Source organism: Ovis aries, chromosome 22 (assembly GCF_016772045.2).
Source record: "Ovis aries strain OAR_USU_Benz2616 breed Rambouillet chromosome 22, ARS-UI_Ramb_v3.0, whole genome shotgun sequence".
Taxonomy (NCBI): Eukaryota; Metazoa; Chordata; class Mammalia; order Artiodactyla; family Bovidae; genus Ovis; species Ovis aries.
The window spans coordinates 44,689,620-44,704,605 of NC_056075.1; the positions used below are offsets into that span (position 1 = coordinate 44,689,620).

General features: G+C 45.5%; 1 protein-coding gene across 1 annotated transcript; it reads right to left on the reverse strand.

Moving 5' to 3' along the window:
* Positions 1 to 263: 263 nt before the first annotated feature.
* Positions 264 to 10,868, reverse strand: TEX36 (testis expressed 36). The gene is made up of 4 exons (XM_027960339.3): positions 10,818 to 10,868; positions 3,967 to 4,098; positions 3,205 to 3,285; positions 264 to 2,221 (listed from the first exon to the last, which is right to left on the reverse strand). Exons 1-4 carry the CDS (start codon positions 10,866 to 10,868, stop codon positions 1,913 to 1,915), a joined length of 573 nt encoding a protein of 190 aa, XP_027816140.2. The 3' UTR covers positions 264 to 1,912.
* Between the last annotated feature and the right edge of the window lie 4,118 nt (positions 10,869 to 14,986).

Consider the following 14,986-nt stretch of genomic DNA (forward strand, 5'->3'; position numbering starts at 1 on the left):
CATAGAAAATCCAAAAGAATCAACTGAAAATAAAATTTTATTTTTATTTTATTAGAATATTTTTTTAATTTATTCTAAGAAGTTTATCCAGGTAGTTAAATACAAGATTCACATATAGAAATCAATAGCCTTTTTTATGCATGCATCAGATAAAACTAACCAAAAAGTGTAACTTAAACACACACACGCACACGCACACATACATTCAAAATAGCCACATTTCAAAGTACACAGGAATAAACATAGAAAAGAAACATCTCGTACTTTTGTGAAAAAATTATACAACTTTATTAAAGAATATAAAATAATATTTGAACAAATGGGGAGATATACCATGGTATAAAGATGTCAATTCTTTTATAAATTAATATCTCAATTCAGGGAAATTCCTATCAAATCGCCAGTGGATTTACTTGAAAGCTTATTCTAAAATTCACCTAGAAAACATATGTAAATAGAAACAAGTTAATTTTGATACAGAATGAGGGCGACAGTGTTCCATTCAAAGGGCGATAGAAATGGCCCCTGAGTGGGGAAAGATGGTCCGCTTCACTAATAGAAAAATGCAAAATAAGATAACAAGATATTTTTTGTCCTTAGATATCCTTCAATATCTAAAAGATAATTTTGGAGGGGGAGAGAAACAAAAACTCACAGATACTGTTGGTGGAAGTTTAATTGGTCCAGTCTTTTTTTAAAGGTGATTTGGCACATTAAAACCTTGTGCGAGTAATTCCCTGGTGGTCCAGAGGTTAAGACTCCATCCTTCCAGTGGAGGGGTTGCAAGTTCAATTCCTGGTCAGGGAACTAAGATCCCACATGCTGCACAGTGCAAAATGTTACACAAATAAACAAGAACCATGCATAGGGTCCAATCCAGCAGTAACAAGGCAACTTTCGGAGCTGACTCCAGAGTACATGTAAACACCCACCCATGGCGCCCGATCAAGCATGTCATGTAGCACCAAGCCTTTCCAGTTCCAAACTAGAAACAATTCAAGTGCTCATTAGGAAGACAGTTTTTTTTTTTTAAACATCCAACTTAGGGGATATAGTGCAGTAGTTTAAAAAGCAAACCAACCTATTCCTATTGACGTTGCATGAACTTCAAGATCACTTATGTACTGCAAGAACGCATGTTCTATGTAACAGTTTATGTTCAAAATCTGTACATAGCTCTGCACATACATATGACTGTAAATGTACAGAACAGAAACAAACGGTGAGCTTTTTTCTGGGGACAAGGATTAGAGATGCAGTAAAATCAGAGGGGACTCCAGCTTCCTCTATTTTGCTTGAAATTTCAAGATGAAAACGTAAGCCTATATTAATCATGTAGTTGTAAAACTCTCCCTGAAGTTAATGTGGCAATTTTTAAATTTAAGCACATTTTCCTTTCAAACATATTCATTTAAAATGTGTATATCATCAAATATCTTTATTTTATAAGGGCCTGAATATTTTTCAACCTTATTAAAACCATTAGAATATTTTCAAACCATTACAATATTTTCAATATGTTCAATATTAAAACCATTAGAATAGAATTTTCCTTTCAAACATATTCATTTAAAATGTGTATATCATCAAATATCTTTATTTTATAAGGGCCTGAATATTTTTCAACCTTATTAAAACCGTTAGAATATTTTCAAACCATTACAATATTTTCAGTATTAAAACCATTAGAATATTTGGGGGAGTGGTAAGGTTATCTGTTGCCATGCTGGTTTCTCTATATAAGGACTTTAATCTCTATGTTATCACTGCAAGAAAACATCATCTCAGCATTAAGGCACATGCAGTCTACATTCTCTAAATAATTCTAAACAAATCTGATATCGAACATCAGTGCTGCATCAGAAAACACATACTTGTAGAATGTCCAACGAAATACCAATATTGCAAAACATCAAGGATCTTTTGGAAGGGTTAGTGGAGAACTGGTCTTTTTGTTAATCAGGAACCTTACTTTTGGATTCTTTTTCCGAAACTCTGTATAGCTTTGCTGGGGCATAAATTTAAAAGTGTTCCATATCTCATGATGATGTCTTGGAAAGCGTCTGAAAATTGGGACCACCACAGCTTCCTTATAAACGTATGATATTTGGTTATTTGAAAAGCCATCGAGACAAGATGGAACATAGTCACATGCCCAAAGATTGAAATTTCTTGAAACGTGTTGCCTTTTTTCTGGGGAGATCTTCTTACGTCCCAAGCCCTGGAGAAGGATCACAAGCAGATTAGGAGGAGGATATTCAAGGCCACACAGTTTGGAGGTCTTTAATAAAACCACCTCCACGACATCTTGTGTTTAAATGATCACTCTTATAGGAGGCATCCTTTATCAACTTTTGGGAGGCTGTGAACTGACATAACCTCATGATCTTCACAGCATTCCACTCCCACGCAAGGGGCTGGGCTTCTAGGACACGGAGGACTGAACCAGAGAGACCCCAGCCTGGACAGCCAGGAAGTCTGAGTAGGTTCTCTACACCCAGGCGGCTGTATCCACCCCAGGCTGCATCCCCAGCACTCCGTGGGAGGGCTCTTACTCTGAGAGATCCGAGGATTCTCTCCCATCCCAGAGGATTCCCAGTGAAGGAAGCAGCATGTGGGTCTCTACCCACAGGCTTCCTCCTCAAATCTTACTAATGTGGCCATTAGGAAATTTACAAATTACATATGCAGCTCACATATCTATTTCCATGTCTGTGTTAACCACCACTAGCCAGCGCTATCAGACTTTGTTTTTTTCAGTGATGGGGAAACACCATCTCCAGGAAGAAGCTAACTGCAGTTAGTAGAGACTCCTTCATATCATGAAAACTCCCCATCCATTCCTTTGACGCCTCCTTGTGGGTCCTGGCTCTGCAGTCCAGAGACACACATAGGCAATCCTTCCTTCTCATGACAGATCTTCACAAAAAAAAAGCTCACAAATTAGACGGTTTATGGGAAAGCACTTCGATAAGCATGGAATTCACACACAAAAAAACCTAGGCAGAAGGGAGGCTGGTGTGGATTTTGAAAGCCAAGTGGGAATTCGAGAATTTACGCTTTTTCCCCCCCCTGGTAACCTGTTAGGAGGCTTTAATTTTACTCCAATTTTGAGGCCAGTCCTCAATCTTCACCAGGTCTCAGAAAATCAAGAGCCCTGATGTTGCTGTTCATCTTTTTAGCAATGTGGGGAGAAATACTCACAGAGTCAAGGTAGAACCCAGAGTCTTGAAAGCTGTGACGATTGTCATGAGCAGAGAAGGGGAAGTTGTTATTTACTGCTTGCTGGAAAAGAGCGAGAGGAGAGATAAAAAGGCACACATCGGAACCACAGCAGGCTTCCAGAACCTGCCTACAGTGGCCTGGAAGGAAGACGGAGGAGGCAGGTTGACTGCTAAGTGAGAACTAAATGCATCCACAGTGATGGAGCAAACAGTAAACACTGGAGGGGTTAGGTGTGCACATCAGCTCAAGGCTTTGAAACTCCACTTCATTGCCAGCTTTCTTAAAATTATAACAAGTTTTCTTTAAAATACCTTATTGAGAGGCAAGGAAAGGAAAGTCAGTAGGCATGGAATTGAAGGCTGGAAAGGAATTCTGAAGCCATCTTCTTCATCTGGCCAATAAGGATCCTAGTAGACCAGAGCTCTCTGGTCCAGGGCTGCTAAGTGTGAAGTCAACCCTGCTTCTACCACCGGCCATTCGCAGCCCCTTAAGCAGCTCATGAACTGGCCAGGGAGGTGGAACATGCGTGTTCCACATGCGTGTTCACAGAAGAGTAACTTCATCGTCTGGACCAGGAGGTAGTTCCTTCTAGAGAGTATTTGAGGAGCCGTGGTGACCAGTTATGAAGTGAGGATGCTGCCAGAATGTCGGGATCCAGGGAGATCTAGTGAGCAGTTCCCTCCAAGCAGTACCACCCCCTTGGAGAGCCACGGGGGCGCGTGGCAAGCGCCCTGGACCCACCTTCTCCCGCAATTTGTAGATTGGCGGAAGCTTCTCCTCCACTTGCCGAGATAAACGTGGACTGTGGGACTCTTTCAGCATCGTACTTGTGATGGATTCTGGCATCTTTTGTGTTAGTCCAATGTGAGGGAACTGGAAAAACAGCACACACGCCTTGATTAAAACCAGACACATCTGAATCTCAAAGCCAAGTATCAGGGCTTCCTCTGTAAAAGGATTAAAATGCAATTTGGGTGCTTCTGGCATGCGATGGAAATGGCATAATTTTCATAATTTTCAAGTATCCTTTCCAAGACAAAAAATATTGTCATGGCCCAAGGCCACCACTGCCGGCCGTTTCAAGTTACAGGGGCCACCCTGCTGCTTGGAGCCTGGAAACAGTTCCACGGCCTGGTGAGGCGGGTGCGGTCCCACGAGAGGGAGCCAATGAGCTCCAAGGAGACAGAATGTGTTATCTGAGACCTTCCTGGTGGTCAGGGAGTGCCCCATACTCGGGGCCAAGCATTCAGCCTGTGTTCCCAGGGGTGAGCCAACCTCCTGCAGGTAGGGGGTGCATCTTAAGACCCAGGAAGGTGAGAAGGGTCGCGTTGAGTCTCTACAGAAAATGCAAAATGGCAGAGGGTGGGAAGATTATTTGGATGCCAGGGGTGAGCTGGGAGTGGGCTTTGGGATCTCCCTGTGAACAGGCGGGAAGGAAACAGGACTGGGTCGAGGGAGGTGGTCCCAAAGAAGGTCTAGACTAACCCCATAGGGAGCTCCAGACACGCAGTGGCTTCTCTGAGTCGGCCTGATGGAGTGAGAGGACTGGCCCCTTGTGTGCTCTTGCCCATCAGTCACTGGGTAGGAGAGGAAGGTGGAGGACCCAGGAAGCAACTGACCTTGAGGAAGCAGCTCTTTTCAGCCAAGGAGTATCTAGGGTTGGACCCCTCTGCCCACCAAGCCACACTCTCAGCAGCTAGGCCAGGAGTCCATTCCCAAAGAGGGATGTGGGTTCTGCTTGATAGCCACTGTAGCTCACCCCAATTTTACATAAACATCACCTCTTAAAGGCCACTCCTACAAAGTGGCCTTTGAAGTGTCGATCTCTAGGAGAGAAACTAAGATACAAACTGAATACAAATAAGATACAAACAGAAGGCAAGACCCCCAACTCTTAGCGAAAATTCTTGCAAAGGGAGGTAACATAATGTGGTGGTGGGTCACAGACAATAGACTCAATGTCCCTGGGTCCAATCCCAGCTCTCTCTCCTAGAAGGTCAGCCTTCCGCAAGAGACTTATTTTTCCAGTTTCTTTATCTGTAAAATGGGAATAATAATAACCTACTCCATACAGTGCATGCGTGCTAAGTTGCTTCAGTCGTGTCCAACTCTTCCCGACCCCATGGACTGTAGCCCACCAGGCTCCCCGTCCATGGGATCCTCCAGGCAAGAATACTGGAGTGGGTTGTCACGCCCTCCTCCACGAGATCCTCCGGACCCAGGGGCTGAACCTACGTCTCCTGTGGCTCCTGCATTGCAGGTGGATTGCTCACCATTGAGCTTCTGGGGAAGCTCCACCTGACTGAGCAGATGTGATTAAAAGAGAAAAATGCTGCACCCAGAGAGTGTTCACTAGCTGTCGACAGGTTCTATTCTTGCTCACAGCTGTCCCCTCCCTTATCCCCAAGCCCACTGTCGCACCAAAGGCCAGTCCTTCCTTGTCTTCGGGATTACAACGACATTGGCTAACACTGTTGTTTTCTCCCATTCCTTCTCAAGTCATGATATAACTGTACATATAACTATGGCTTTTGTTTAATCTCCACACAAGAGCGCATTTAGTATGCTACTATTTATGTCAAAAGGTGGAGAGATTATGTCGTCTGTATGGTATACTCAGTGGGGCATTGTTGTCAGAGAAAAAGCAATGGTTTATACAACACATAGCAATGCGGAAAAGAAGAAACAGAATGAGATCTGTAACCCAGCACCATTTACAGAAATAAATAATCCATGCACACAAAACAACACTACATAATTTACAAGAGCACAACAGAGTTGCCATTAAACATGTGTGAGTAGCTGCCCATGGGGTGAGCAGAGCAGGAACAGGGATCAAGGGCAAGGAAGTGACCGCAGGAACCAACCAACATCACGTGGACCGGCCCTGCTATGGATGAATGACAGGGTCACTTTGGAGGAGGGCACCAGGGAAAAGGAAGGCTTCCTTGCCATCGTTTAAACGTTTCTTAATTGAGTGCCTCTATTCCATTGTCTCATTTTCCACAACAAAAATAATCGTCTTTGTTTTTGATTAGAGTTAGAATACTTGCTCATGGTGTTAAAAGTTCAGACAATACAGAAAAACACAAGGAAGGAATCCCATGCAGATTGTATCGGGCTTCCCAGGCGGTGCTAGTGGTAAAGGACCCACCTGCCAATGCAGGAAGATCCCCTGGAGGAGGCCATGGCAACCCACTCCAGTATTCTTGCCTGGAGAATCCCATGGCCCGAGGAGCCTGGTGCGCTACTGTCCATGGGGCCGCAAAGAGTCAGACACGACTGAAGCAATTTAGCACGCACACAGGATTGTGCTATAAATGTGATTTCAAAAAATTACAAATACCTTAAAAAATTTAACAGTTAACTTTTGGGAATTCCCTGACAGCCAGTGGTTAAAAAAACAAAAACAAACACAAACCCAGTAACTTTTGGTTACCCTCTCCATTCTCTTCTTGTCATCCCAGATAAAAAAAAATAATAATAACAACAATAGCTCCCATATATTCCTTCACAAACACCTGTACCTACAAAGGGGACTTACACTGTTATACAAAAATTGGACCGTATAACATACTATTTTGTACCTCGCTTTCCTTTTTTCCATTTTTATTGGAGTATAATTGTCTTATAATATTCTGTTAGTTTCTGCTGTACAAGAAAGTGAATCAGCTATGCTGCTGCTGCTAAGTCACTTCAGTCATGTCCGATTCTGTGCGACCCCATAGACGGCAGCCCACCAGGCTCCCCTGTCCCTGGGATTTCCTTCTCCAATGCAGGAAAGTGAAAAGTGAAAGTGAAGACGCTCACTCGTGTCCGACTCTTAGCGACCCCATGGACTGCCGCCCACCAGGCTCCTCCGCCCATGGGATTTTCCAGGCAAGAGTACTGGAGTGGGGTGCCATAAGCACACATATATCCCCTCCCTTTTGAGCCTCCCTCCCACTTCCCCATCCCACCCCTCTAGGTCATCACAGAGCACCAAGCTGAGCAACCCCCCCCCCACCCCCGTGCTCTACAGCATAACTTGCTTTTCTTGCTTAACATTGTCGTTCTTGTAGTTCAGTCGCTCAGTCGTGTCCAACTCTTTGCAACCCCATGGATTGCAGCACACCAGGCTTCCCTTCCTTCACTATCTCCTGGAGTTTGCTTAAATTCATCACTTAACAATATACCATAGAAATTTTTCAAAGTCAACTTACCCATTTCTAATTTATTCTGTATTATATATACATTTTTAATGGTTTTAAAGCAATTTTTAAGTAAGTATAAGTAATACAAAGGGCCTCCAAACTCAGAGCCTTTCCCTTTCCTCTACCTCCAATCTGCTTTTCCAAGTTATGGAGAACCAGGCCATGGGTAGGGAGTTTTTCTACATCCAGAAGGGTTCTTCTCACCAGCTGAATGACTTGAGTTCATTTGTATTCTGCAACACTATGGACTAAATCACTGTAAAAAAAAATGGCTCTAGCATTTTAATTTCACTCTTTTAAAATATATATTTAATGGCTATAACATGATAGCTGTGAAATAAACCCTTCTGTTAGATATTGTAACCGTGAAATATAGCTTTTTAACTGGTTGGCGGTGAAATTTTTGCTGCATTCAATCACTCAATGACTGAAATATTAAACAGGAAGGTGAACGTGTGTGCAGAGTACCTTTTCTACGCGGCAACAGCCAGATCACCGCCAGCAAGGTCAGCTGTGAAATGACTGTCACCTCCAATGTGGCAATTACTGTCTCCCAAATGGGCTGCTGCTGACGCAAAACCAACAATTTCTTTAATTTTCCCAACTCGTCTACAAGTTACTTAGGGAAACTTCATGTCACCTCTGTCCTTTTTATTCTCTTAGGTGCTGGCAGCAGAAAGGAGACCCACACCGTAGGCTCTGGTTAAACTTTGGGGAGATAAAGTCTTCCTTCTTAAACCGGTTCCTGGTACATTCCTAGGATCCCCAGCAGGCGGCGCCATGCTCTTTCTTGATGTCTCCCTTATTATACAATACCGACTTTGGAGTAGCAACATGGCTGGTTTAAGAAACACTTCCCGAGGACTTCCCTGGTGGTCCAGCAGTTAAGACTTCACACTTTCAGTGCTTCCACTGCAGGGGACGTGGGTTCAATCCCTGGTCAGGGAACTAAGATCTCACTAAGATCGAGGCTTAGTCAAAGAATAAAAACCCTCCTCCAACTCCCTTGCCGCTAAATCGGACGCGGAACCCTTGAAATGAAAGCCTAAGTCTGTGGGTGGGGCTACTGGGAAAGCGATTGTTTTCTGCCGGAAAAGGTGCGGATGCAACTGACAGGCGCCTTCCATCGTTTTGCAATTGGACTTCCTCCTCATTTATCTGCCTGAGCTGACACCACACTGAGGGTGACAGGAGAGGCTGAGAAGAACCTGGGCCTCCAAAGACATCCCAGGGCCATCTGCACCAGCCCTGAACTGCCTCCTTCTGCACTGGTTGTTGATTCCAAGCAGGGCCCTGGGGGCCTCCAGGCCCAAAGCCATTCTGTGTCCCCCCATTTCTTTGATGACAGGAAATAGGTTTCCTTCAGCCTCCAAGACTTCCCTGAGTTCTAATGGGCAGACTCAAGCAGTTGTTAATTAGGGAAGGGAAGGGATGTGAGAGAGGGAGAAACAAGTCCGGAGAAGCGATTGTGTAGCCTTGGGGCAAGGTCCTGGTTCCCCACTGAGGGATGCACACCACAGCAGCTTTGAGCTCGTTTGCAAATACTGAAACCCCTCAGGAGGGAGAAGTCAGTGGTTAAGGATGGTATGCAGCCCACCCGGGCATCGACCTCAGACCAGTTGGACCTGAAGGTTGGTGATGCTGACTCACACTTAGCTCACCACCGACCCATCAGAAGAATGTCCACAAGCTGATCACACCCTGTTTGTTCCATTACTATAAAATTTCTCACTATCCTCTCCAAGCTGGAACATACGTTTTCAAGGCAGGAGTCCACTGTGCCCCCCTTTTCCTGGCAAAGTTATAAAGATATCCTTTTGTAACTTCACCCAAAATCCTGTTTCTGAGATTCAATTCAGCACCAGTGCACAGAGCAGCTGAGTTTTCGGCATCACTGTTACTCGAGGAACACAAACCCTTTTCTGGTGAAGGCTCTGTAGTCAGCTTTTTATAATAATATTCAGTCAAACATAATCCCGATACTGTAGGTGATAAAAAGAGGCCAAGCTCTTTAGTCTGAGAAGCTTACACTTGTTTCTTCCTGACCAGCCAGTGTATATAGTTCACTCTGTTTCCCAACTCACTTTAGCTGCCAGGAAACTCAGAGTCAAATTTGTTTGACTCCAAATTGTTTAAGCCATATGGCCTGCCTATCTATGTTACATATTTCATATATTTCCCATTTTCTATGTTTCTATGTTATATATTTTCCCAGTCTCAGCCTCTTAAAGTACATTTAAACTGGTTCTGAGGTTTTATTTTTATATACCTTATACTTTATTTTGAATATTTTCCATTCATTACTTTAAACCTTTGTGGAATGGAGTAGGGTATACAACAGGAAAGCATATCAGTATAAATATATATCCTTTGGGAGCTGCAGGGGATTGGTTCTCCTCATCCCACCTTGTGGGTACCAAAACCCAGAGATGCTCAAGTTGGTTAGTTCCCCTTTGTATCCATGGGTTCTGCATGGTGGACACACGGACTTATATCACATATATGCATATATATTATGTATATAATGGTTAGCAACGGTGCTTCCATGCATTATACTAAGCACCTTTGTATCCATTGTCTCATTAATCCTCACCATGGCCTCCAACCTCGGTATATTACGCTTCCATTTAACAGATAAAGAGACTGAGTTTAAGCCTTCAGGCTCCAATTTTCCAAGATATTTTCCATTTTTTTCCTTTTAAACAAATCTTTAAAAAATTTTTCTGTGTATTACTGCCCTAAAAGAGGTTAGTAACACTGTTTTCTGTGATACAACCAGTGGGGAAAAAGACAAAGATACCGGGTCCATGGGATTTATATTCTAAGAGGAAGAGAAAAGTCACACATATAATAAATTACATAGTATATCAGAAGATGCACGCATGCCTGCTAAGTCACTTAAGTCGGAACAGCTCTGTGTGTGACCCTGTGGACTGCAGTTCTCCAGGCTCCTCTGTCCATGGGATTTTCCTGGCAAGAATACAGGAGTGGGTTGCCATGCCCTCCTGCAGGGGATCTTCCCGACCCAGGGATCGAACCTATGTCTCTTATGTCTCCTGTATCAGCAGGTGGGTTCCACTAGCGCCACCTGGGAAGCCCATGTCAGAGGATAGACGTTTTGAAAAATGGAAAAAGCAGAGAAACACAGCAATTACTACCTCATGGACATTCACAAGATACCAGTCTGCTGAGTGGTTTATGCACAGACTAATTTCATTTGATCCTCCGAGAATCAGATATGAGATTCCCATTTCACAGGTCAAAGAACTGACATGGGATGAAGGGATCTGTCGGCCGTCATACTATGGTAAGTAGAGGCAGTAGGATCTGAGCTCAGCTCCGTGCCTGACCACACCCCTGTGGCCTGAGAAAGCCGAGAGAGGGCATCACCCTTCTTACCCATCTTCCGTCCTTGTCTAAGGGTGGGTTGAAGCGTCTCCCTTTGACCATTTTGTGCAGGAAACTGAAGGGGGCTGAGACTGGCTCTTATCCCTCCATGGCCTCATGAGCTGTGCGCCTGGGAAGCCACTCTTCCTTGTTCCTGGCCTCTAATTTGCAGGCTCTACCCGGAAGGGAGGTCTGGGAGTGGTCCTTGTTGTCATAGCATCAGAGCCCACCCATCACAATGGGGCAGGAGCGCATGTCCTCCAGCCGCCCGAGGGCTCCTGCTGCTCCGCAGAGTGTGATCCCCCGGGTCCCAGGTGAGGAACCCCGCACACAGGCCAAACAGGCGGCACCAGCCAGTCCTGAGACAGTGGCCCACGCCACACCCTCCAAATGCTCCCGCGGACGACTTCTGCGTTGACTGTCTTCACGGCCACCATCTGCCCCAGCCTCTTGGTTTTCAGAGAAGTGAACTGGTTCTGCCTTGTCTACAGCCGCGGCATGACGCCAGGTCAGGACCCAGGTCTCCCCACGGGCTCCTTTCACGGCTGCTTCCCTGCCCAGTTGGGGCTCGCTCACTGTGCGTTCACTATGCTGCATGCAACTGAGACCTTGAGGAAGAGGCAATCATGAGTCGTTATTCAGGGCCAGGTGCTGTGCTGAGCACTTTTCCCGTGTTTCATGAACCGTTGGTGTCTACAAATGAGGAAACAGGGCCTCGTACCCAGTGGAGGGGGCACCAGGTCACAGAACATCTCCAGGGCTCGTGAGCCTTTCCCAGGGCCAACTGGTCTCCCCCAGGCTGTGGCGGCAGCTCCTGAGGGCTAGCCTTCCTCCAGGGCCCGGACATGCAAGAGCAGCCTTGCTTCTCAGTGAGGTGACTTCCGCTTCCCTTCCTTCTTCCCTTTCTCTCTTTCTTTTCCATTCTCCCTTCCTTCCTTCTTTCTCCATTTCTTTCTCCATTTCTTCCACTCCCTTCCATTCTCCTTTTTTAATGCTCTGTCTTGACCATTCTCTTAGCTACTCCACGTAAGGTTGAGTACGCATCTACAGGAGACTCTGCCCGGCTCTCTTGGTAGGAAGTTGTGTCCTCATCCCTCTCTTCTCCTAATCACGGCCAGGGTGTCCTCACAAGAGCTGCATGTCAGGCACACGGGACCACTCCTCTGGCCAGCACTGAGGGCCCAGGGCCTGGTGGCTCCTGGGGGAGATGCCTGCGGTGGAGCGCGGACCAAGACCAGGCAGGTATTAGTAACCAGCTCCACGTACAGACGGGGGAAAGCGACTCTCAGAGAGGCGAAGGGACTCAGCCTCATCACACTGCTTGTCTGTAGAAAAGTCCACGTGAGAACCCAGATGTGGCGCGGCCAAATTCAACACCAGCATCAAACAGGATTCATTTCACCACTCTTCCCTGACCCTGTTTGAATTAGTGGGCAGTGAATTTACTAGGATTGCTTTTCATGCCACTTTTTCCATCTGCATGAAAGCGGGCCTGACTACACACCTGCCTGTCAGCCACGATCCCTCCCCACGGTGAGCCTGGCAGGCCGGGGGGTCAATGAGCCCTGTTGTATGCTCCTCTTCTGCCCCCCTCCCCAGTGGACGCCCTGCCATGGAGCCCAGCACAGATGGGGAGGAGCAAGGAGGGCCGAACGTGGCTTCCTCCACTTCCCAAGACTGAGAGTAAAGCAATGAGGAAGGAGGGAGCCAGAGACAAAAATATCTAAAGCCAGCGCCATTTCCAACAAAGTGTTCTACGGGCATTCCCTTTGTCTCCACCAGCAGAGCAGAAAATCCTCTAGATCTGAAGTCTCATCTCTAAATATATTCTCTTCTCCTCTGTAATTTAGTCTTCTGCTCTATTAAGCAAGGTATATGATCGCTGGTTAAGGTGTTTTCCAATTTCCCTCCTTTGAATGATGGTTTAAAATTCTCAAAAATGTGTCCAAGAAAAATCAAAAGTGAATAAAGAAAACCCAGCCAGGAAAAATGAAATACGGTTTTTCTTCAGCTAGGATTTCCGAACGGCAGATTCGGGTGGGGTGGTTCGTTGTTGACGTTATTCTTTTCAGAGGTTTGAATTACTGGGCTGAACTTGGAGACCCACCATGCTGGAAGCAAGTCCTGTAAACACACAGGGCTCTCAGATCCCTGGGGCTGAGAATACCAGAGAGTTGAGCCCTGTCCTGCCTTGGGTCTTTGCACGTGCACAGCTCTGCTCAGAATGCAGTGATGCAAAACAACCTGTTAAGGCGGCTGTGGAGGCAATGACGAGCACGTGGCTGTGTTCACTCGCTCAACAAGCACAGATTGAACACCCACTATGTGCCAGCTCTGCGTTCCAACAGCACCAAGATGATCACCGAAACCAGTTTTTTTATAAGCGGTAAATCACGGACGGTTTTTTAAAATGTCAGGAATATATGTTAGTATCCACTACTTTTAGGTCAATTGTAAGTCAGAAGTGGGGCCTCCCTGGTGGCTCAGAGGTAAAGAATCAGCCTGCCAATTCAGGAGATGCGGATTTGATCCCTGGGTTGGGAGAATCTCCTGGAGGAGAAAATGGCAACCCACTCTAGTGTTCTTGCCTGGAGAATCTCATGGACAGAGGAGTCTGGCAGCCTACAGTCCTTGAGGGTCACAAAAGAGTCGGACACGACTGAGTCACTGAACAACAACAACTCGTGGATTTCCCAATACATCAGATGACCAGGACCCCAAATTATTGATTAACCAAAAATTATTTTCAGTGAGCCACCTGCCGCATTGATGCTTAATTGTTCCATCCAATGTATTTTTTAACACAGCAGCTGCTTACATACTTTGACTTTTAGATCTTTATATCCAAAGTGTTAAAGACCTTATGAAAGACAGCTGTGTCTGTCTCTTCCATGTGTCTTCAGTGCAGTGTGCCATTCCTTGATTTAATAAGGACTTGCCGTCTTTTGCAGGAGAGAAAGAGGTGGAACCACGAGTATGTTTTCACACATGCCTCTGCCACGTGCCCATATGTGCTGCCCCCAGAAACTCTCAGACCTGCACACACAGGCACACTGAAACTCATCACGCCACCAAAGGGAAGATTTTGCCTCCTCATTCATATCTACACATCCCAGACAATTCAACTAGCATGTGGAGGGAAATCTGAGCCATCTTCACATTCATAAAATGCTGAGCTCCAAGAAATTCTCCAGCATCTGAGTTATAAAACACATTTTCGTTTCACTCTGCAAGGTAAGCTATCTGGACTCTTTCTGCAAACAGCGACTGAATTGAGGTGACTCCATTGCATTTTTTTATTAGTTCACGATTCACACAGAACTAATGGAGATTACAAAGCATGCACAGCCTATTTGCACACCACCTTGGAAAGTACTCAGGCATTGGTAATGTGAAGCACTTTTTTTCCCTTGTTTTACCCTATCTTGCAAACCATCTGGAAAATTAACTGCATCTCTCTCCCTTCCACTCAACAATTCCTGGATCAAGACAAGTAAGACGGATTAAAAGACAAGAAGAACTTGACCACCTTGGAAGTTTGTTCAGTTGAGAGGTGGAAATAGTAACATTTATAAAAACCCTTCACTCTACCGATACGCATGAGTCAGTGAGGATGTGAGACATTGCCCAGGTAACGACAATTTCTGATAACCTTGCTGAAACATGAACTGCGATCAACTTTTCAAATCACGTCTAGAGAAAGCTTTTGCTTGATTGATAACTTGGAGAATTGGTCACTCAAAAAATTGCTGCAATCTAGCAAATTGTACTGGACACAGTGAAGGTCATGGAAAAATTGTCACCGTCCTCATGAACCTGACTCTCTGCTGGGGAGACAGACATCACACACAGATAACTGGCTATAATTGGGAGAGGTTCCAGGGTGCTCAAGACCATGTGAAAGAGGGACCTGCATGAATCTGAAGGGTGACCAGGCAGGTAATGAAGAAATGAAGCGAAGAATGACTTCAGCGAACCAAAGGGAGAAAGAAGCACGTGCCAGGTGGAGAGCCTGGTAGAGGTCCTGATAGCAGGCAGAGCTTGACTCTCTCAGGGACCAGAAAGGAGGCCAGAGGATTGTGCAGGTTGGAGACGATGTTGGAAAAAGCAGGAAGCAGGCCACTCAGGGCCTCCAGGCCTTCTGAGAGCTGGTGGACAGGCACTTTGCCCTCTGTGACCTT